This window comes from Saccostrea cucullata, unplaced genomic scaffold (genome assembly GCF_032062105.1).
Source record: "Saccostrea cucullata isolate Sc308-1 unplaced genomic scaffold, CSIRO_AGI_Scuc_v1 ctg6496, whole genome shotgun sequence".
In the NCBI taxonomy this organism is placed as follows: Eukaryota; Metazoa; Mollusca; class Bivalvia; order Ostreida; family Ostreidae; genus Saccostrea; species Saccostrea cuccullata.
The window spans coordinates 25,067-48,238 of record NW_026931532.1 but is presented as its reverse complement, the minus strand read 5'-3'; the positions used below and the strand labels follow the sequence as shown (position 1 = coordinate 48,238).

The following is a 23,172-nucleotide window of genomic DNA, read 5'->3' as shown; positions in this document are numbered from 1 at the left end:
CTGATTGCAATATTTCCATGAAAAGAGACTAATTTAAAGATCATATTTCTATTTATTGCTGTTGCAAAGTTTCAAGTCTATCTGCTACTTTTCTCTTAAGTTCAAAGTACAAACTATTAGAGCTACATCCTCGACAGAGACTTCTGGTTATTAATCAGGTCGGAGAGAATACTCGAAATCGGGTATTATCCGTGAAATCGCGTATAATACCCGATATTAGGGTGTCGTTGAATCCGCGAAATCGGGTATAGGAGGTATAATCACCTAATAAAACTTAAACAATGGGATGGTGCATGTTGCCGAGTTAACTTTCATCTAGATACCCATGTTTTCTAAAGGTATCACTAGCCAAGTAAGAATTTGGGCGTCAAGATTAATGCGCTCTGGACAACAAATACTCGTGGAAGTCAGTACATTTCATGATCTGCACACAAAAAGGCGTTCGATTTGCTTTATATTTTTCATAATGTTGAAAGTATAAGCATCTTCCTAATGTTCATTCCCAACACAACAGAATGGTAAAGTATCAGAATTCGGGAATTTATAATAATTTCACATCAACACGACAAACAAGAACAATTTGTAAATAAATCAAATTATACGGAAACACATTTCACACACAAGATATGATGCTATGTATATACAAGGGATTGTCTATCGTATCTAATTATGCGTCATTAATTACTTTCACATTCATCTTGTGCATAAAATCAAATTTATTCATGAATGTATCAATAATGTAATGATAAAAATGTCTAAAATTTCTTCTAAAAAACCTCTTTCTGTTTTTTATTTATTTTTTTTTTTTGAAAATCTTTTTTTTTTATCATTCATACATATTTGCAGAATATGTCTTCAACATTTTAGCAGAGACAGTAATAGTTTCAGGAATACAGCTTATGAGAGAACGTAACTGTTGATCGTTTAATTTCGCTTAAGTCATCAATATTTTACCATTTCTTGGAGACTTCAAAGGGGGGGGGGGGGGGGCGAAAGGCTTCTTGACCACCTCTGACAAAACAACCTTGACTGTGTTCTACATGTGTCCAAGAGACCTCTCTTTGAATGTCACGGTCGGTTTAACCCGGTTATATATTTTTAATTGTAGGGAAGATTTATTCATCAAATAGAAATTATATAGGTAAACAAAAAGCAACCTGTTATTTTCTAACACAATATGAGACTACAAGTAACTAGAATTCATGTTTATTTTTTAAACACATTTTTTTTTATTACAGATGAGTATTAAGAAAAGTTATTGCCATGAGTAATAAGTATCATAGATAAAATAACTAAAAGAAAACTGTGACATATTGTCTAGAACCAATCAGATAGTGCGTTGTATTCGCATATCATAATGAGGTATATGATAGCGATACAAGAAAAATATAGATGGTAAAGAGGTAAAATTTACCCTGTCTATCAATTAGTATAATAAAGAAAGGAAGTGGCTTCAATTTTTATGAAATTTTAATGTCCGATGAGGAATCATATTCCCAAAAGGTAAGACAAGAGTTTCCAAGGCAATTGAACACTCCATTATTTCAGTTTGTTCATTAACATATTCATAAACGTAAAAACTATGAGAAATGTGAAATTTTGACTATATAATTCATATTTCAATATGACTGTACCTCGATCTATATTGAGAAATTCAATGTATTATAAGCTCATGAAGGAGTTTTATGAAGAGGCCTAGGCTTACTTTTACATTCAACAGCTGACTTTTATATTTTGGTAATTAATTGGAGTTGTTCTTTGTTTAAATTTTAGAAGTCAGTCGTCGATTGTAAAAGTAAGTCTCTTCATAAAACTCCGAAAAGATGTACACATTTGACTTTTATTTATACCCCCCCCCCCAAAAAAAAACAAACAAACAAAAAAAAACAAGAAAATCCTGTTTATATGACTTCTTGCTCTCAATTTTCACACAAATGCATAAAATAAAGAAAAAATAGCATATCTTGTATCAATTAAAATGCAACCTTTGAATAAAAATTTCAATGCTAAATTGACATAAAAAAAGATACTCACCTTCAATTAGCTATTTTCAACCTGTTTTCCCGTGGGTATTTATTTTATCTTATTTTATTTTCTTCTTTATAATAACGTTGGTATTCTATTATGGCAATATATATGGAGATATACAATTATGACTCGCTTATACTGTACTCTCTAACTGTTAGGAATAATTTATATTTCACGTGAAAGGGACGCCATACATTTTTCACTAACACGGCGTTAGTCGTTTAATTTCTTTAAAGTTTCACATTTTGTGAATAGTGCACAAATTAGAAAATTAAGTATATGGAATACTTTAATGGGAAATAAAGACATAAGAAGTGTAGTTATTTGTTTTTAGAAATTATATTGAAAAATAATAAGGCCATTGTGTCTTCTTTGTTACCCCAGCAGTGTTTGTCGTGTGATTTTAAACTTATTTGACAACTGTATGAATTAGGTTTGATAAAAATAAATCCATTAGATACTGATGTACAAGTAACAGTAACTGGCATAATGCGCCGTTGCTTTATTCTTTTGTTTTTAAAGAAAGTTGCACGGAATACCCGATTTCGAGGATTCAACGATACCCTAATATCGGGTATTATACGCGATTTCACGGATAATACCCGATCTCGAGTATTCTCTCCGACCTGTTAATAGGTATTGAACTGGTGTGTGAGAAAGAATGACCAAGTCATCTGGAACAAAATAGTTCTTCAAGAAGAGGAAATAAAAGCTTCTGGAAACAATTCCGTAGAATCGGTAAAATTCAGCAGGATAATCTACCATATAACACAATACGACAGAGCAGTCCATTTCCGGTGTGAAATTTCTAATTCTTCCTTGAACGCGTGTGGATCTGAACTGAATTTCGTTAATGTGACAATATCGAGGAAAGAAGGTACATATATTTTAATTGAAATGCTTGTGTTTGCTCTGCTCCTATTTTGTATTGTTCTATGGACTTTGATATCAATACTGTTCGTTATCTCCATATCCTTATTATACAGTTAAAATATATCATTGAGGGAGTTAGCAAGATTGCAGTTCCCCAAGGCCAGGACATTTTCCCGAGGTGCAGGCGAGGGAAATAGTCCTAGTCAAGGGAACTGGAATCTTGCTAATTCCCTCAATTATATACTGTTAACTGTTTTGTTATACCGATACAAAAGAAAAATAAGAAGATTACGAAAGACATATTGCTACTGTACGCCTAAAACTTTGTTCGCGCTTTTTCTCGGAGATGGCTGGGACAATCTTGAAACTTTCTACAAAAGACGATCACTGGTTGTAGTTTTGCAGTGAGGACGTTCAGTTTCAAAATGGGTACTGTTGCCATGGGAATGTGCAAAAAGTGACGACTTTTACTCGAAGGTATTTCTTTCAACAAACTCTACAATTAATATTGAAAGATAAAAACTAAAATTGTTCTATTCAAACATTTTTTGCCAATAGATATGAAGCTACTATTTACCTGTCACATTTTAGCTCTTTCTGTCATAGACAACAAGAATTTGTTGGATAGTTAATTAATAACTTAACGTCCAGTAGTCTGTAAACAGAACGTCAGTTTGAGAATATTGCTTCTTCTTGAGTAAAACATTTTTGTTACCAATTTAACAAGACTTAAGAAACAGTTAAAACTAAATAAATGCACAGTTGTGTATCCGTTCTAGATTTTATCAAAAGGTGTTTCCATTATTACTAGAATTTAAAGTGTCCGTATAATTCTTTCAAAACTTTTTATTTTTATGTAATATTGTTTCAGAGTGCTACGTGTACCTCTCACACATATTTGTTCAAAGCGATTTCAATAAAACTTGGAAACAGATATATCACCCCTTAGTACAGTACGCTTAATGTTAGTACATGATTAGTACATAATTTCTATGAACATTGTTGAAATAGTTAATATAAAGGATAGAATAAGATGTTAAATGCATTTTGAACATCGTTCAGTTTTGAATTGATTTTAAAAAAAAAGTCGTCCACTACAAAATCATACTAAGGTAAGTAATCATAATAGCTGTAATTATAGTTGCTATATGTAGATGGATATTACTCAAAAGAACTCTTGAAATAGCATGTGTTGAATGTTTGAATGTGCTTACAGCTTTGATTTGATTTCACCAAAACGTAGATCAAAATGATGTGTCATTTATGAAAACACTTTTGGAGAAACTGTCTCAATACTTCTGGTTGACTTTTTTAATTTTTATTAAATTATCAATGACATTTTAAACAGATTTTAATTTTAAAAATTGTTTAAAGCTTGTGTGAAGAACAATTTAACACAAGCAAAAGAGCATGGAAAAGACCGAATTTTTGACTTTAATATTTCAACATCCTTTCTTGGGTGTATGGATGGCATCTATGTTTCCTTCGGTCTATTTATGTCCTTTTTTTCTAAATGTATTTCCCAATAAAACTTTGTTAAGAATCTCGCATGGTCCATTACCTTTCCCTTTATAGTAGTGTTTATTGTTGAAACAGTTTTCCTAGGTCTATAACATCTGTTTTTGGAAGAAAGTAATAGGCCTTATGTCCAACAACCATGTTACATCATGTCTGGATGTCCAACACTGCAGTTCTTTGTGATCAAAGTTCCTCTCCTAGATTAACTGCTGACATGACTCTCGAGTATCATCTCCCCATGCATCCTTGGGAGGTCATTCTGGGATCGAACAGTGACAAATGTTCGCCTGCTTCAGCAAAGAGATATGGAAAAGGACTTGTGGAAAGCCTACATGTATGTTCTGTGGAAAGAAACGCGTATACTAGTATTTGGTCTCTCCTTTTAATTTACTGCTATCCAGCGATATAATACTTAAAAGCGAGATGTGGACAAGCACTAGCTTGAAATAAAGATATCACAGAATCTGACACATTTATTTCATAATTGGATATTATACTAGAAAAGTACGTTAATGGTACATGTAATCTAACAACAAAGCTTTATGATAAATGTGATGACTTTAACTTTTCAATTCTCAGCTTCCTTACTTATGCAGCAATAATAAACTTTTATCACCTCGATTAATTCGATACGCAGAAGCATGCTCTACGTATGAACAATGTCTAAATCGAGGCAACTTATCGACATTATTGACAAACAAGTTGCACATGGTGGGTGTGACAAAGAGCACACGGTGGGTTGACTGGTCGGTAGGGGATGCGAAATCCTCCATGGCACCTGATCCAATCTCTGTTCTTTTAGAGGTCTCTATTTGCTTTGTTCCTGCTATATATTGTTTAATGGATTTTTGATCCTGAATATTACGGTTCGTTTTCTCTATATATTTCACTAGAAGCATTGCAAAGCCTATAGTACCCATTAGCATACGGATTAACCAACTATCTACTTAAAATAAGTATCAGATGATATAGTTTTCAAGAAATATGTTATTCTCTTTCTTATTAAGTATGAAATAAAATGAACATTTCAATTTTGAATTCAGCTGAGTTATTACAGTTCTAATACAATGTACTTTATAAAATTTAACAAACAGTATCGATTTTTGTATCTGTTGTCCAATACGTGTGTTATTATATCAAAACTGTACTTTTGTTCAAAATGAAGAAAAGCATAAAATAAAAAAATTACAGGAATTATTTTGCTTCTATGTTTAAAAAAAATGTTTATCACACAACTTCATCGCGACAGGGGACAATAATAATCAAAAGTTTTCATGTCTTTAGTAATAAATTACAAATTTCAATTTGATTGAAAAGGATAATGATATAGGTAGGGATGGTTCTTTTCTTCAAAAATATCCTGTTTGAGCACAATGTAATCAATTTTTAAATCTCAAACTGATTGTTATTATCAATATGTCTCTCTTAAAAGGCAAATATAATGTGAACAAAATATCAATGCAAATTATATTATCAATCAAAAATCAATTAAGTCGCTTTATATATATAATGCAAAGCAGATCTTGAGACATCTTAAACCAAATGTATTACGGTTTGGTAGCAAAATGACAAAAGTGTGTTCTGCTATTATTGTGTTTGCAGTGTTCTGTGGGGTGCTAGCAGCCGCCTTGACGCAGTTTGAACAAGATTTCCTAGATGTAAGTATAGATATGTACGAGTGGTTATCAAAAAGTTCGTGGACTGAGGCTATAAAAATATTATTATGCAGTCTGAGCTTAAAAATTTTTTAAGGAATATAAAACATCAAAAAATAAAGAAAAGTTGAAAATTTTAGCTTGATACGTTCATTATTTCCCAAGTTATCATAAAATAAAAACATTATATCATCACCCGGCGCCGTTGCCGTTTAGTTTTCTGACGTCCGACAACGTCATTGTTTTTCAATGTCTGCTTCTTCTACCTCATACACTTATTGTGGTGAGATTCCCTTTAGCTGAGTAAGGACTTAAATCATCCTTGTTTATATGATTTTACAATGTCTTGAACAGCAGTTTTCAATGCATATAATATTGCAAATGGATTTATAAAGTGGGAGAGATCCTCGCTTGATTCGTGGACTTCAGTAACTACAACACATGATTAACGTCATTTTTTGACATGATTGATTTTCTACACCTTGACTACAAATAGGCACTAACTGTGTTTTCCTTTTCTCTCTGAACCTATTATGGCATTAAAAAACAAGTACTCTGGATGAATATTATTTCTCTGTAGCCAGTTTAAAAATTTCCTAGGTCTATATCATTTATTTTCAGGGGCAAAACTTTATAGAATGTTGGAAAAGGAAATCCCTCCCCCCTTTTGACGTCATTTACAAGGCAATATTTGTTTGGATACTCCATGTAAAATTTGAGATAAAATTTCATGGAACTTCCAGAATGAGATAAAAATTCGATATTTTATGGAACAATAGTGTCCCAACACATACCTGCAATAAACGTGATATTTAGATTTTAGATGTTCATATCAAAATAGTTTTTCTCAGTTACACTTAGGTCGAAAAAAAAACGTCGTTTTCGAGGTTGCGCCGCCTGGACAAACCAATGCTTATAAAAACATTACTAATTTATTAAAAAATAAAATTTATGATTTGTGGTTTATTCTATAGATAGAAAAGTTGATGCTAAATTGATATTTTAAAATTCATTAATGTACCTAAAGTGGTTTTAATTTTATGGCGCTAGTCCACGAACTTTTTGATACCCCCTCGTACATATGTAATTTCATGATCAAACCTTCAATGACATTAAAGATACCCTCTTATTGTAAAGCAATATGGACTGCAACTTTGGTGTCGGAATTTTTGTTTCAAAATTGTAAATAACTTTTTCACTGACAGAAGGAAAAAGTGTTAATTAACTTCTGTAAAAACTGTTCATATTTGCGACGGAAGAACTATTTATAAGCTTCGATTGAATAAAAATTACATTGTTGTCATCCTGAACAATATGATGACAACATATAAAACTGCGTACACACTATTGGATTGTATATTAGATGTCTTTCTTCTGCTTAATTTTAGTCTAATTGATCATAAAGGTTTAAGTTACATACAAATCATAACACATTTTAACAGTAAAAATAAAATTTTCAAAAATGCAGCTCAAATTGCTTTAAAGGTACTCATACACGTATACTACTAGTATCTCTTTCACAGATTAAAAGAGATACATCTTTTAGTGATGTCGTTAGCTTTTTCATTAAAAGAGATTTTCTCGTTGATTTAGAGAGAATTTCATTCGATTTGAATGACATTTTGAATATCTATCTACATTCAAATATGTTAACTTTCATAATGTTTCGTTCTGTCTTTTTTTCTTGTTTAAAAGGCCCATAACAATAAGCGAAGGATTGTGGTGCCAACGGCGTCGAACATGAGAGAACTGGTAAGTAAAATTTATTATAAACATTTTTCGCGGTTTTTTTTCCTCTTTATGCAAATGCACATTTTTTTTCATATCCATAAATCTTGTTCACCAATAAACATTTTTTTTCATTCAAACTGAGACGATATGTGTTAAAAAAAGAAAAAAAAGTAAATTTAAACCTCAAACTTAAAAAAAATAATAAATTTGATAAGCCAAAGACCAAGATATCGGTAAATGTAGTTTTTGTCTCTGTCAAACTTAATTTTAAACTTTTCAATGTACCTTGAATAGAAATGGAGTGCAGAGTTGGCATCGGTGGCTCTGAACTATTCCAGGAAGTGCGTGTATAAACATAATCCAAATAAATATGAGGAGGCTCCAAGTTTTAGAAGAGTGGGAGAAAATTTACGTTATGATACTAGTATGGAATCTTTAAGACTTAATTAATCTTTTATTTTGTTTCAAATTTAGCTAAACAAGAAGGCATTAAAAAAATGCTTACATCTAGATACATTAATTTCACATTCGAAACTGAATCAAATAAGTCTAATATAATAACATCCATTAAATGAATATGCACATTAATTTTAACAAACATTTAAATAAATGTTGAATATTTCTTATGCAGACGAAAACACTCCTTTTGAAGTTGTTACTAGCTGGGATGACGAAAAACATGATTACGACTACTATGCCAATACGTGTGTTCCTAATAAGAAATGCGGGCATTACACTCAGGTAAGATTAAATAGTTCTGAGAAGAAAACAGAGAAAGAAGTTGTGTGGTTTGTTTGTTGTTTTTTTTTTTAGTTTTAAGGACAGATGATACAAACAATTTTTTTCTTTGAAAAAGATTTTATATCATGTCACAAGTTTAGAAAAGTGGATGGTTTTTAGAATTTTTTATTCGAAGTACTGGAAAATTTAATAGACTTGGAAAATATTACTAATATTTCAATAAAAAAAACATATTATTAGCAATATCACATAGGCTGATTTTTACCATTTAGCTTTTCCTAATAAAATTCACCTGGCTTGGCATATTTTTCTTAATTTTATATTACACATTTAGCACCATGTTAACATATTCTGAAATTTGTTTTCACCTGTAAACCTTTACTGAATGTGATTTGTCTATATATTTGTTTTTTCATTGAAATATTACTAAAATTTTCCAATTCTTTTTCACATTCAAGTTCTTAGGAGAAAAAATTCTAAGAACCATCTACATTTCTAAACTTGTGACATGATATTAAATCTTTTTCAAAGAAAAAATTTGTTTGTATCATCTGTCCTTAATGTAGTTAGAGAATTTTTTTGTCCTTTGAAGGTAGCGTGGGCGGAGACAGAATACGTGGGATGTGCTGTAACCTTGTGTACACCTTTGGTGGATAAATCGGACTCTGCCTACTTCTACGTCTGTAATTACGGCGAACGGTAAACAAGTACATGTATTAATAATACTAGTACTTCTACAATACCATTATGAATGAACAATGAAAAAACCTAGGAATTATGGTGTCTTCTCTATACGATCGAAATTTTTGAACAGGACGTTAAACAACATACAATCAATCAAATCATAATCAAAATCTGTCTGTTTTATCGAAAATAATCTTTGTAGTTTTATTCCTTTTTTATTAACAGTGGGAACATGAATTGCGATCGGCCATATATTGAGGGTTCTACTTGTAGTCAATGTCCCTCAGGGTACACCTGTACTAATAAACTATGCCGCCGGTAAATGTGAGTAGTTAAGTCTTATCTTTTATTTGACTAACGATACTACAGTATATAAAGTTTTTCCACAAATTCATGTTTTGCAGTAATATAAATTGTGTTTTTATCTATTTATGATAGTTTATTCACTTTTTCGTATCATTGTCCACTCCTCATCTTAAATCCTGATACTTAAAATCTTATATCATAAAAATAGTTCATTGGCATATTATTTGACATCATATTATCTAATCTCGGGTCTGCTTATCGTTCATTTCAACATGAAAATGATATTCTGAAGCTTGATCTTTAGCGACATAATCTTTTATCTTATTTTCGTTCTAGGGCTCATGGTGAAAAATTCTTAAAGACAGAGAAGAAAATTATACAATTTGTTCAAGCAATTGTCAGTAAAATTGAATTTGAAAAACATATCTTATATTTCTTTCATTTTGAAACTGAGATTTATTCATAGTATACTGAAAGGAAAAAGAAACGCATAATAAACTTTTGAATAAAATTAAAACTTTTATTTCCAATATGTTTTCCAGGATTGTTATCAAACATTCTAATTCAACTTTAAACAATAAGTAACCGAAATCTTGTGTGACCTTGACTGATAATTCCTGAGTTATTGAAATTGATATGTCGATACCCCCCAAAATTAAAATAAAAATTCTCATCATCTCCCTTGCGCACCAGTAACAGCCTTAACTTTCTTGTGCATGGAGTTCACCAGAGCATTTATCTTTCTCAAGGATTATCATTAAAGCCTTTCGACGGAAGTTTTAATGGTTGATAGTAGCTGCATTATTCCAAAGCTAACAAATCCCCCCATCCAATGAATCCCACGAATTTTCGATTTAGGATAGAATTTACAGAATCTAGCTGATTTGGTACACGTGAATGTTTGTAAGGAAGTATCGACAAACACTGGCTACATTTTCTCAGCGTGAACATGCTAAAAACAATACGCATACGGCGCGTACGTGCGAGTGTGAGAGTAAAATCGACGTAAAGTTGCCTTGAGCTTGCGTACCAAATTAGAGCAGAAGAGTTTTTGTCAGTATTAGGGTGAAAATGTGAGTTGGATTGTCTGCTGTATAAATGTCGGTTTCAGCGATAATGTCTTGACGATAACCGTGGTGTCATAGTGAAAAGCCCTATCTTGATGTGACGTTATTACGCGCCAACCTCATCCTCATGGTTGGCTGGAAACTTCGTTACTTTCTGACACAAAAAATTTGGTTGAAAAATTAAAAACAAACTACACAGCAACATGTTGTTGCCTTTTTATTCACTTATGCAACTCAATTATTAGACCCAATGTAACTTCCATCAGCCATACCATGATTGCAAGAAATTTATACTGACTGGAAATATAGGAAAACGATGTCTATAACTCTAATGCATCTCTTGGTACTACAAAATGTGATCACAAAATTGTCATCATCAACATGCACGTGTATTTGGCTTTTTATCACTTCCCCTACGTGACACCATACATTTCATAGTTGAGTAATTTTGACCAGCGATTTAAGTGCACAGTAACCAAAATACACATCTGACCAATTTTCATAATTTTCGGCCACATAGATAAATATTTTTCGCTATTATGCTATTATGCGTTTCTTCTTCCTTTCAGTATATAAAATTACTTTTTCCATTTCCAACCTTTCACTTCATTATAATTTTTTAACATAAAGAATTTGGCAAAATCCAAGTCAAAGAACATGCATCTTAATGAACTTTATCACTGAAAGCGAGTTTTTGCAAATTGCCGGCTGCAGCATCCAAAATCCCATATTAAATCAAAAAAAGGTTATCAACACGTACCATTAAAATGTAAATATGCTTTATTTTCAATGTGTGATCATATAAAGTAAAAAAATAAGAACAAGAAATATCACAGACTTCGAAAGATCTACATATATAATGATCAACAAATATTGTAATGAAAAATGTTAATAAAGACATCATAAAACTATTCATAATCATCAAACATTGTTATGTACTATGGCACGCCAAATTAACAAAAATGAGCTAAACATAGTTTAACAGTTTATAAACTAGGTTTATTGACTGTAAACTATAGTTTACAAACCGTGAACTATAGTTAACAATTCATTAACTATAGTTTTCATCTGTAAAACTATATTTAACGGTTGTTAATTATAGTTTACAAATGCTAATCTAAGTTTATCTGTCTGCAATTAACTGTTAACAATAGATTTTGCTGATAATCATAGATTTATGTCTGTAAACTATAATTTACAATCGTGAACTATAGTTAAGAGTTGTTAATCACAGTTTCACAAATCTTGTAAAAACTATATTTAACAGATCGTTAACTATAGTAAAGAGTTGTAAACCATAGTTTACAAATCGTGAAACTGTATTTATAAGATAATCTATGTTTTGCAATCACAAATGATTGTTTTCAGTGTTAAGTATAGTTTATGGTTCTGAAACATAGAATATCGCATTAACTATGGTTTACAGATGTAAATTATAGATTAACATTGTTAACCATAGTTTACAGTCCGCAAACTATAGTTTACAACCAATAAACCTAGTTTATCAACTGTAAAACTATGTTAAGCTCATTTTTGTGAATTTGGCATGCCATAGTTATGACTCTTTTAAACATTCAAAGTCAAACCATAAAAACATTACAGTAATAGTCATAAAAGGGTATTACAGTGAAATTTGTCTTATCCAGATCTTGTATAATCCAAAATCTTGCCTAATACGATCTTAACTACCTTTCAGTACTAAAGTCATTTGTTTAAATGTTGTCTAAACCAGAATGCTGACTTATCTGGCAAATTAATTTAGAACCATAGGTGTTAAGACAAGTTTTACTGTAATTACATGTATCAACAATACAATTACAAATGAGCGGTTGAAATAATGATCATAACAATGAAATAAGATTTATCCGAATTAACAACAAAAGTAAGTTGTTTAAAATTGAAACTTAGAATCTTATTAACATCAAGCAATCCTTTCATATCAATTAATAGAATCAATTGTGTGGTTTGTGAAGAACAAAATCCTGCAAATATTTTACCAAGATTATTATGATTTCACCAAAAATAAAGAAAAAAAAAAGTTAAAAATTTTGATAAGAAAATTCAGGTGCTTTTAAATGCAAAGAAAAACACTTAGACATGTACATAACAAACATCATCTGACTAGACGTAATTTTTTTTGCTTATTTCAAATTTTATCAACAACCTTCTATTTGAAACACCTTGTAATGTCCCAAGCTAAGTCAAGCATCCATTGATGGGGTCCCACATTTCAGTTTTCTTCTACAATGGATAGTGATGAATTGAGATTTGTCAAATGTCTCTGGTGATATCTGCTTGCTTATTGCAATAATGTCTCAGTCTGTTTTGACATCTTTCACCACCCATGGATGACTGTTTTGAAATGGAAGTCTGATACTTTCATGTCAGGTAGTGTCGGTCCATTATTTCTTTTTCTGGAAAAGCAAAATTACATTATACTCAAACAAGTGATTATTTTTTAATATTTTTTGTTGTCACTTATACCCAAATAATTTTAATTAAATACTGACCTTCATTCAATAAATTCGACTTATGTTTTGCAATTCAAAACTGTTTGATTCAATGAAATAAGTTATAAAGTACCACTGATTTCCTACATATATGTATTAAGGATAAGCAATATAGGCATGATTGCAATCTGATTAAAATTCAATCCTCGATCAAGTCCTCTATTTTTTTATTGTTGCTACAAGAGCCTCATGTATTGACTAAAAGAATAAAGGAGTCGATCGAGGATCTGATTTTAATCAGATTGACAAGATAGGCTGACTGCATGAATAAAATAGAAATTAATTCAAAAAGTGCATCTTCAGGTATTTTAAGAATATCCTACATGTATGCATTGGTCATAAAAACATAAAGCATTAAAATTACATGTAACATAAGGCTGAGGGGTAATTATATAAATTTTATCAAAAGAGCATTGGGTTATAATTAGAATCACAATTTTCTTGTGTTCGAAACATATCTATCAAAACCTATTTCCTTGCCTTTTTGCCCCCTTTCTTCTTTTTCTTGAGACCAGAGCCAAGATTAAGGATGCCATCAAATGTATCCTTCTTTATTCTACTGCCAACCCGAACTTTACACCCTCCAAGTTTTTCTGAAGATTGAAAACATAATTATAATTCCAGCAATTATAAGAAAATTAAAACATTTAATGCCTTGAAGAAGCATCGATAGTGTAATGTGTATTTTTTATGAAATTCGTATGTAAAAATATAATGAGATTAATTAGATTCATACTAATTTCTGAATTTTGCATAACATCAGTGTTTTCCTTTTATTTCAAAGTAAAGGGTTAGAGATCAGTTGTAAAGGTCTGAGGTTTATGAACAATGTCTCTGTGGACCTTACAACAAATTGTTATTTCAAAGCGGCATTTTTGTCATTTGAAGCGGTCAATTTGGCCGGTTGCCGGTTCTTAGGGAAAACACTGATAACATATAAAGAAAAGAATACTCAAGAACATGTCTATTATACAATTTTCACCAAAGTCTCTTAAGGAATCTCTTTTCACAAAGTGAAATTTACTATCTTAATACAATTGGCAGAAAGTGTATGCAAGGTGGAATTGAGTTTAACTTTAAAAAAATACTTGGATAAGTATTTTGCAACAACATTGACTTAAAAAAAAAAAAAACTATAGAAATGCAAAGAAGTACTGTATATTCCTTTTTTTTAGCGAGTACTTTTTATCGCGACCTGGGTCTTTCACGTCAAATCGCGAGAATTATAATTCGCAAATGGATGGTTGATCAACAGAATTTACATAGATTTCAGCACCAAAAAAATAAAAGCGAGTATTTTTTTTCGCGAGTGACGCTTCTCACGAAAATACGCGGAAATAAGTTCCTCGCGTATAATTAGGAATTTACAGTACCTGTTTCTTTCCTATGTTCTAATGATTCCAAGATCTCTTTTGCCGCAATATCACCAATCAAGTTCTTCTCCAGATCTAACTCCTCAAAGCAGTTAGAGTACATGATCAACCTTAAAAACAATCAACATGATCTTAATACATTGTCAATTTATATTTCATTATTTTCATTTCATATTCATAGTCATGATATTAAAAAAATATTAATTATGTCAGACCTTTTACTTCATTATGATTTCATGAATAAAATGACATTTAAAAAAAATAATTGTAAAAATAAAGTCACACATACTTTTTCAGAACTCTCATCATCTGTAAGGGAGCTAACTCTCTTTTGTATGCCAGACCATCAATACCATTGTCTGCCACGTGGAGTTTGTGGATCCAGGGGCCCACAGCTGGTGGTGGGGGTGGTTCCTTTTTCTTCTTTTTCTTACCTGTTGTTCAATACAATTAACACTTAGTTTTAAGTACCGAATCATTTCGCAAATAAAAATTATATATACATGTACATGCAACATGTGCACATGGAAGGAAAATGTTTACCCCCTCCTTTTTTTTAACTTAAAGCTTTAACATTCAAATTTAATGATCTGTTTTATAAGTCTACCCACTGAAAATATGCCAAAACTGCTATGAATCTGCAAAGACAGCATTTAAAAATTTCTTGTTTTGCAGTCAAATTTACTTGTCATTGCATATGTATGGCACGCCAAATTCACAAAAATGAGATAATCATAGTTTCACAATCGATAAACTAGGTTTATCGGTTGTAAACTATAGTTTACAAACCGTAAACTATAGTTAACTATAGTTAACAATGTTAATCTATATTTCACATCTGTAAACCATAGTTTACAACGCGATAATCTATGTTTCCCAACCATAAACTATACTTAACACCGAAAACAATCATTTGCGATTGCAAAACATAGATTATCTGATAAATATTGTTTCATGATTTGTAAACTATAGTTTACAAACCGTTAACTATAGTTAACGATCTGATAAATATAGTTTCACAATTTGTGAAACTATGATTAACAACTCTTAACTATAGTTTACGATTGTAAACTAAAGTTTACAAACGTGAATCTATGTTTATCAACAAAATCTATTGTTAACGCTTATTACAGACAGATAAACTTAGATTATCATTCATAAACTATAGTTAACAACCGTTAAATATAGTTTTACAGATGAAAACTATACTTAACGAATCATTAACTATAGTTTACGGTTTGTAAACAATAGTTTACAGTCGATAAACCTAGTTTATCAAATGTGAAACTAGGTTTATCTCATTTTTGTTAATTTGGCGTGCCATACATATGGTCAGTGTATTTTAAAATTTCTTGTTTTGCAGTCAAATTTACTTGTTGTCATTGCATATGGTCAGTGTGGTACACACACTTTCAGAAATGAAAGAAAAAGTGAGCAAGCTCACATACCCCACGCTCCCGACTTTCAATGAAAGAATTGGAATTTCCCAGTAATATGCACATCTACAAATTGTACCCTAAATATCTGCAAAGTTTGATGAAATTCTGTGCAGCGGTTTATGAGGAGTTGCGCTGACAAACTGTTCACCACTATATTCAAGATATCCCCAAAAATCTAAGTTGTAAAGTGCCGAAATTCCCAGAAAAATAAAGGAATCGGAATTTCCAGGTAATATGCACATCTATACATTAAGTTTGACGAAATTCTGTGCAGCGGTTTATGAGGAGTTGCGCTGACAAACTGTTCATCTCTATATTCAAGGTATGGCCAAATGCCTAAGTTAAAAAGTGCGGAAATTCCCGGAAAAAATAATGGAATCGGAATTTCCTGGTAATATGCACATCTACACATTGTGTCCTAAATACCTGCAAAGTCTGACGAAATTCTGTGCAGCGGTTTATGAGGAGTTGCGCTGACAAACTGTTCATCTCTATATTCAAGGTATGGCCAAATGCCTAAGATAAAAAGTGCGGAAATTCCCAAAAAAATAATGGAATCGGAATTTCCTGGTAATATGCACATCTACACATTGTGTCCTAAATACCTGCAAAGTTTGACGAAATTCTGTGCAGCAGTTTGAGGAGTTGTGCTGACAAAAAAAAAGGACTGACTGACACTCTGACACTCTGACGGACGGGTCAAAAACATTATACCTCACGCAACTAGTTGCGTGGGGTATAATAATCTTTTCAGTACTTTTATTCCTCTTACTCCTTGAAGACAAATAATTACAATGTATGTAGTAAAACTGGTTTAGTACAAACATGGATATTGTAAATTCATGGATCTTTGATCCCTATCTAAATTTCTTGTATGGATATACTGAACTACGGATAAAGTGAAGAAATATCTTAGGTCACAGTGACTTCTTCATAACCAAGATTTACTGTATTACTTAATTAAGAAATGCATATATATATCAAAGAATAATCTATTTTGAATTACTGTAAACCAACTTTTATTTGCAAGGACTTTATTTCCCGATTTACCCGGGGTAAACTAGTTTGTGACGATTAATACTTGCGATCAAGCCTATTTTGGATCTGTTACTTATAGACATGTAGACTTTAACTTAGGACTGGTTCACAGCGAGGACTGTTTGCATTGACTAGGCTCTCATGAATCTCATCAAAATTTCTCGAACATGAATGAATGTAAGGTTTACAGTAATACATTGTAGCATGCACACATTTATTATACCTTTCTTTTTCTTTTTCTTCTTTCCATCTTTACCATCCTCATCTCCAGATAATCCAGATGACCTATAGCCTTGCTCTCTTTCTATTTAAATAAAGTTATTTGGGTTAACAGATAGAATAGAAACATCAATTAAATTTTCCTACATTTTTATTTTCTAATATATACATGCATGTATCACATGTATCATGTAAATTACATTAAAAAACCCCCCAACAACTTCTTAATAAATTTTGTGTTTGATTTACTGGTTTTATTTTAGCTGAATTTTTAATTTTGCAATGTGGGAAAGGTTTGGTTCCATGAAAGGTTTTTTTTAAAACAAAGCATAAATTATAAAAAGTACTGTTATAACTTGTAAAGAAAATTATTTGTCCAAGAAGAGAAAATAGGGAACGAATTTTTTTTAGGACTAATCACATTTATTGAATAATGTGAAAGAATTACATGTACAAATGTACATGTACTAGCTTAAAGACCACTGTCGAAAACCCACGGCCAATCTCGCATACGCTTATCAAATAGCATATCCAAGATTGGCTGTGGGCTTCTGAGGAACAACATGTTTGGGTCTTTAACTGTTTGGTTGACATAACTATACTCAATATACTCTCTCATGACTTCTTTCTTTCAGTCTGGCAAACAGAAATAGTATTTAGATATTTTGACATTTAAAAAAATCATGAAGATCATGCATCCTTATCACTGTATATTCAAATTCTTTTATATGAATAATCATTTCAGATTTGGTCAAAGACTACAGGTTTTTTAAACTAAAGCATGCAAATCATTTCAGAAACAGGCCACCTTCCACCTTGGGGGAGAGAAGAAATCTAAGACTTAACTACAAAGATACAGAGAAATCTATAGCAGTTTGAAATCTTTTCCATAAACAGATGAAAGACAGAGAGAGAGAATTACATTTATTCTATATATCTAAAGAAAATAAGAAAGAGATTTTATTATGAAAAAGTAAAAAATTACCCAAAGATAAAAAAAAAATGATGAACAGTTTAATTCCTACACTAATTAATTTTTGAATGAAACAGTTGAGAGAGAGAGAGAGAGAGAGAGAGACATCGATATCATCTACGTTTGAAAGTTTTAGTTTTGAGGCATACTTTATGCTCTTTTAAAGTAACATCAAATACATACCAAGTCTTTGCTGGGGAGTAAGCTTACTCTCTGTTTTTATTAATTAACAGACAATTAAAAATAAAGATCAAAGGTAAATCTTAACATATTAGTTATCAAAATTTTTAATTTACAAAAATCTAATCCATTGCAGTACAAATCAAAACATTTTGGACATAAAAATTATGTGTACCTATATATTCATTTGCTTAATAAATCATTGTTATATCTCTAATAAGGATATTAATCCATATATGTAATTTTGGCACCCTTGTGTCAAAGGTGATGTTTGTGTGAGCTAGCCAATCACAGTTCCCGTTACATACCTCGTTCAGCCTTCTCAGCCTCCTCTTGGAGTTTTCTGGCTGCTTCCTCTGCCCTCATTGCGGACTCATAGAAGGCTTGTTCAGCACAGAGATTAATCAAACTGATCACTCCTTTACACTCTAAGTTGTTCCCGTCCAAGTACAACTCTCTGTAAATTACAAATATACAAGAACATAACATCTAAGATAATATTTAAGAGTACATACATTATTTAATTTTTTGAAAGGGGGGGGGGATTTATGACAAAAGGAAATACGACTGCTTTTCCTTTCTTAGAAAAGTTGTTTAATTGAAGACTTTTATGCCTTTACTATTACCTTACTGCTGTTTTCACCAGCATCTTTCCGAGTATGTCTCCACTTTCCACACCCAGGTCACAATAACACATACTGATGGACAGAAGGGTGACATTTCCCTCCATTCCTTTACAAAAGTACTGTGCACCTTCATTTCCAAATCTGAAAAATAAGATACATATGTGGCATTCATTTCATAAAAAATTTATTACAAATTGGTCTTCTGAAACCATTATTTTCAAGCTCTAAAAATTTATGCAAGATTTGATGGCAACGATCCAGGTTGTGGATATTTACGTTAATTCATGCATGATTTTAATAAATGCTGTATGTGTGCTTATGATAGCAGGCTTTTTAGGCTTTGGCGTGGACAATGATTTGCTTATTTATGAATACAACTAAAATTTCCTATGATTACATGTACAGTAAAACTCAGTTAGTACGATCACGTATATTGGGAATTTACAGATATAATGAAGTTATCTTGAATCCCCAGCTATATAAATTTAACAAATTTCTTATATGGATATAACAAATTACGGATATATCAAAGTAATTTCATTAGTCCTAGTGACTTTGTTACAACCCTATTTTTACTGTACATGTATACGCAAACAACTCCATACCCAAAGACTGCTTAATTTCAAATATATCAGTTGATGTACACTTTCAGTATTTTATGGCAGAGACCAATTTTTAAATCAAATGGTCTTTTTGTGAATGAAAAAAGTTGCATACAATATTATTTAAGGAATGAAGCTTATTTCAACTTATGTTATACGATATAACATAACTTGGGGCAGTTCGTGCTTTATAAACTGCAAAGCGGTTTATAAAAAAGCATAAACTGCCCCGTTATCTTATATCGTATAAAATAAGTTGAAATAAGCTTCATTCCTTATAATTTAATTTCAGTGTAGACAATGAGACATTTTTTTCCATATTTTCCTTCGGAAAAAGGTTTCAAATATCGCATATTTTAAAAGTTAACGTCAAGTGGAGTAATACGTTTTTGACGTCACTCATTGTGACGTAATCAAGTTATGTTATACAAAATGAATAAAACTGTTTAACCAATCAAATGACGTGTTACAACTAAAATTAGATTATTTATTTACAATTTTGCAGTAAAGTAGGGCTGGGCAATAATATCGATATTTCAGTATATTGCAATACAATGACAAAAAATATCTTTAATATTGCAATACGGGATTAATATATTGGCAATATGCTTAGATTAAGGAATTTTGTCATTAAATATAAAAATGGACTTATGAAAGTTTGTTATTAAGCCAAACAGTAAGTCAGAAGTTGTTTTGTGGGAATATTTCAGAGCATAACGGAAATGAAATCAACAAGATTTTTTTTCTGTGTTGGTTACTAATCATGTTATGTACATTCTGCATGTAAATTAAAGTAAATATAGTAAGAAAATACCATTTTTATGACATTGAAAATATTGCAATACATATCGCAATGCAGTAAAAAATATCACAATAATTATCGCAATACGAAATCTCAGGCCAATACCAAGCCCTACAGTAAAGAGATAACAAGATACAGTAAACTATGCTATTTTGAACTCATTGACACCAAAAAAATCTAAAGATTTGAGATATTGGGGATTATTTAATATAAGTCCATGGGACTTCCTAATCACTTAAAATACGGTAAGGCCAAACAAAAAAATATGTTTGAATTAAAATGCTTGACCAATAAATATGCATGTAAAAGTTGAACTGACTGCCAGGCAAGTGACTTTCAGATTTTTCTGACAAAAAAATTTTGGTCAGCAATTAAAAATATTGGGTTGGTCGGGTAACTCAGTAAACAAACAAATTTTTTTATTGTGCGTAATGGTCACTCAGAACTTACACATTAAATTCCAGGTTGATATGTCAAATGGTCACTCAGAACTTACTCATTATAGTCCAGGGTGACAGAGGTCAGAGTGGAGCAGATGTTAAATGACCTTGAGAGTCGCTGAAGTGAGTACCCCTCCAGCAAACAGTCAAGAAACTCTATATATCTCAAAGGATAACAACCCTTCTCTAACAGCAAGGCCTGCAAAGGACAATTTAACACTTTATATAAAGTATCTGTATTATGAACAATGTGGTTTTTATTACAGGTACAAGTACATGTGCACCACATGTACTCAGTATTCTTACTTTTTCTCATTTACAGACTACAGCTATTAAATTTTGAGAGAAAAAGAAATCAATAAACATATTTCTCGATTCTTTCGTAAAAATTGTATTTCTTTATACTTTTTATAAGATCTCATGATATACAGATTGCGATGTTTAATTGGGTATCTCACCACTGTTGCCATATTTTCATATGTCATAGGGTAATTCCACAGATACATGTCTTGTATGTGGACATATCTTTCTTGTCTGAAGGCGGCAATCAATGGCTCTAGTAAAACTGGAAGGTCCCCTTCCTTCTCAACAGGCACAGGCTCCAAAATAAACTAAATTTATAAAAGGGACTTTTAGGGATATAATATTAATTCGATAAAGCTAAAATTAGTTTTAAAAGTATATGATTGTTAGTGTTAATTACAAACTTTATAAAATAATCAAATGATATGTATAATTGTGTAAAGATTGTATATTTCAAAGAAATTAACTATATTTTTTATATATTGATATTATTTAAAAAAAACAGAAGTGCTTCAGTTTTATTTGAATCGCTGTATTTTTTATTTGGGATCTTTTTTCAGAGGAATCACAAGCTCTGTTAAATTTACAAGTTTTAAATCATACCGTGGAAAGCACTGTTTCATTTTCCTTGCATGCTTTTAAGGCACTTTTAATTCGGGGACTGATCTGTGACTCCGTCAACCCACAGTTTCTCTCGTAACATTTTAGGAAACTATGGACAATGTCTTCTGCCCCTGCTATGGTCTTCTTCGCTTTCTTCTTTCCTTTTCCCTTTCCTTTCTTTCCACTCTTTTTTGGCATCTTCTAAGAGAATATATAATATTTTATGCTTAATGTTAACAGAGAATTTCTTTGTTTTTTTTTTTAAAGGCACAAGCAATGAGAGGAATCAAATATTTTTATCTTTGTTGTACAAGATTTCGAGGAAATTCGAAATTATATTGCAAGTCACCTAATCACTCAAATATCTCAACATTATTTCACATTTTTCGTTTCTAAAGTATTGACATTTCAAATTTGAATATCCAACAGAAAAAAATAGATTAAATGAATTATTTCAATACTCGTTTTCCTAGACTTTATTTCAGTTTTTTTTTACAGTGAAATTTACCTTTGTTGACTGTTGTTACGTTCTTTTGTACCTGAATGCCCAAAAGAGTGCCCGTAAAGAAAAATAACCCCTACAACTCGCGCGCACTGCAAATCGATCAATGGAGAGTCTCTCTTCACAAAAGAGTACTCTGTACTTTTTGTTATTTAATACGTAAACTTTTCTAAATTATTAACAACGGATATTTTCATTATGATTTTTACATGTACATGCATCTCTTATTTAGGAATATCTTGGAATTTTTTTGAAAAAAAAATTAAGAATAATGACAGTAAAGTTTTAAATAATTATACCTGTGGCCCTTTTCAGAAAAAAATCTTACGACCAAGAATAATCTGTTTTCCCAGTGTACAACAAATACATCTAAGCTGCAGCAAAATTGTTTTTCCGTTGAATTATATTGATATTTTATTTTTTGTTGTACAAAATATTGAAATTCTTATAAATATTAATCTCCCTTTTAAACACGTGCATGTAGATGCCATGGAAATTTTACAAGCCAAGGGCACTTCATGGCAACAGATTTAAGAAATTATAGTTGTGGGTGGGTGGGTGTGGGTTGGGATGTCTATGAATGAAGAATAAAATAAAGTTTCTTAATAACTCTTTAAAATCAAAGGAATGGACAAACACTTACCGGTGTCTTAGAGTAGGTACTTGTTTATAAATGTCTTCCTTGACTAAAATAAATGGGAACCTTTACATTGTGTGTATGTGCTTGCACATGAACATGTGTATCATAATTTAGATCATTGCACGATCGAATTCTTTATATTGAATACGAAATATTTATTCAGATACACACAATAAAGTGGAAATAGAAAATCATATCTGGAAAAAAATATTATATGACACTAATAAAATAATAGCAAAGAAAAACAATGAATTTGATGAGGCATGGAAGTATATTTATTTAATTGATACACTCTCTCGCTCTCCCCCTCCCCCCTTCC

At 31.3% G+C, this 23,172-nt stretch overlaps 2 protein-coding genes across 3 annotated transcripts; one reads left to right on the top strand and one right to left on the bottom strand.

The window, feature by feature from the left end:
- Nucleotides 1–5,264: 5,264 nt before the first annotated feature.
- On the top strand, nucleotides 5,265–9,957 carry LOC134232914 (GLIPR1-like protein 1). Its single transcript, XM_062714911.1, has 7 exons — nucleotides 5,265–6,077; nucleotides 7,770–7,826; nucleotides 8,100–8,229; nucleotides 8,437–8,546; nucleotides 9,139–9,245; nucleotides 9,456–9,554; nucleotides 9,873–9,957. The coding sequence occupies exons 1-6, from the start codon at nucleotides 5,985–5,987 to the stop codon at nucleotides 9,550–9,552; spliced, it is 594 nt and encodes a 197-aa protein (XP_062570895.1). The 5' UTR covers nucleotides 5,265–5,984; the 3' UTR covers nucleotides 9,553–9,554; nucleotides 9,873–9,957.
- A 2,620-nt stretch (nucleotides 9,958–12,577) lies between these two features.
- Nucleotides 12,578–22,241, bottom strand: LOC134232913 (uncharacterized). Of its 2 annotated transcripts, XM_062714908.1 has the most exons (11): nucleotides 22,220–22,241; nucleotides 21,712–21,912; nucleotides 21,264–21,416; nucleotides 20,862–21,004; nucleotides 18,962–19,102; nucleotides 18,644–18,792; nucleotides 17,187–17,267; nucleotides 14,776–14,920; nucleotides 14,487–14,596; nucleotides 13,594–13,706; nucleotides 12,578–13,017 (listed from the first exon to the last, which is right to left on the bottom strand). In XM_062714908.1, exons 2-11 carry the CDS (start codon nucleotides 21,907–21,909, stop codon nucleotides 13,006–13,008), a joined length of 1,245 nt encoding a protein of 414 aa, XP_062570892.1. In that variant the 5' UTR covers nucleotides 21,910–21,912; nucleotides 22,220–22,241; the 3' UTR covers nucleotides 12,578–13,005. The 2 variants fall into 2 exon arrangements, with proteins under 2 accessions (XP_062570892.1, XP_062570893.1); XM_062714909.1 differs by lacking the exon at nucleotides 12,578–13,017 and having other exon boundaries at nucleotides 13,567–13,706.
- Nucleotides 22,242–23,172: the final 931 nt, after the last annotated feature.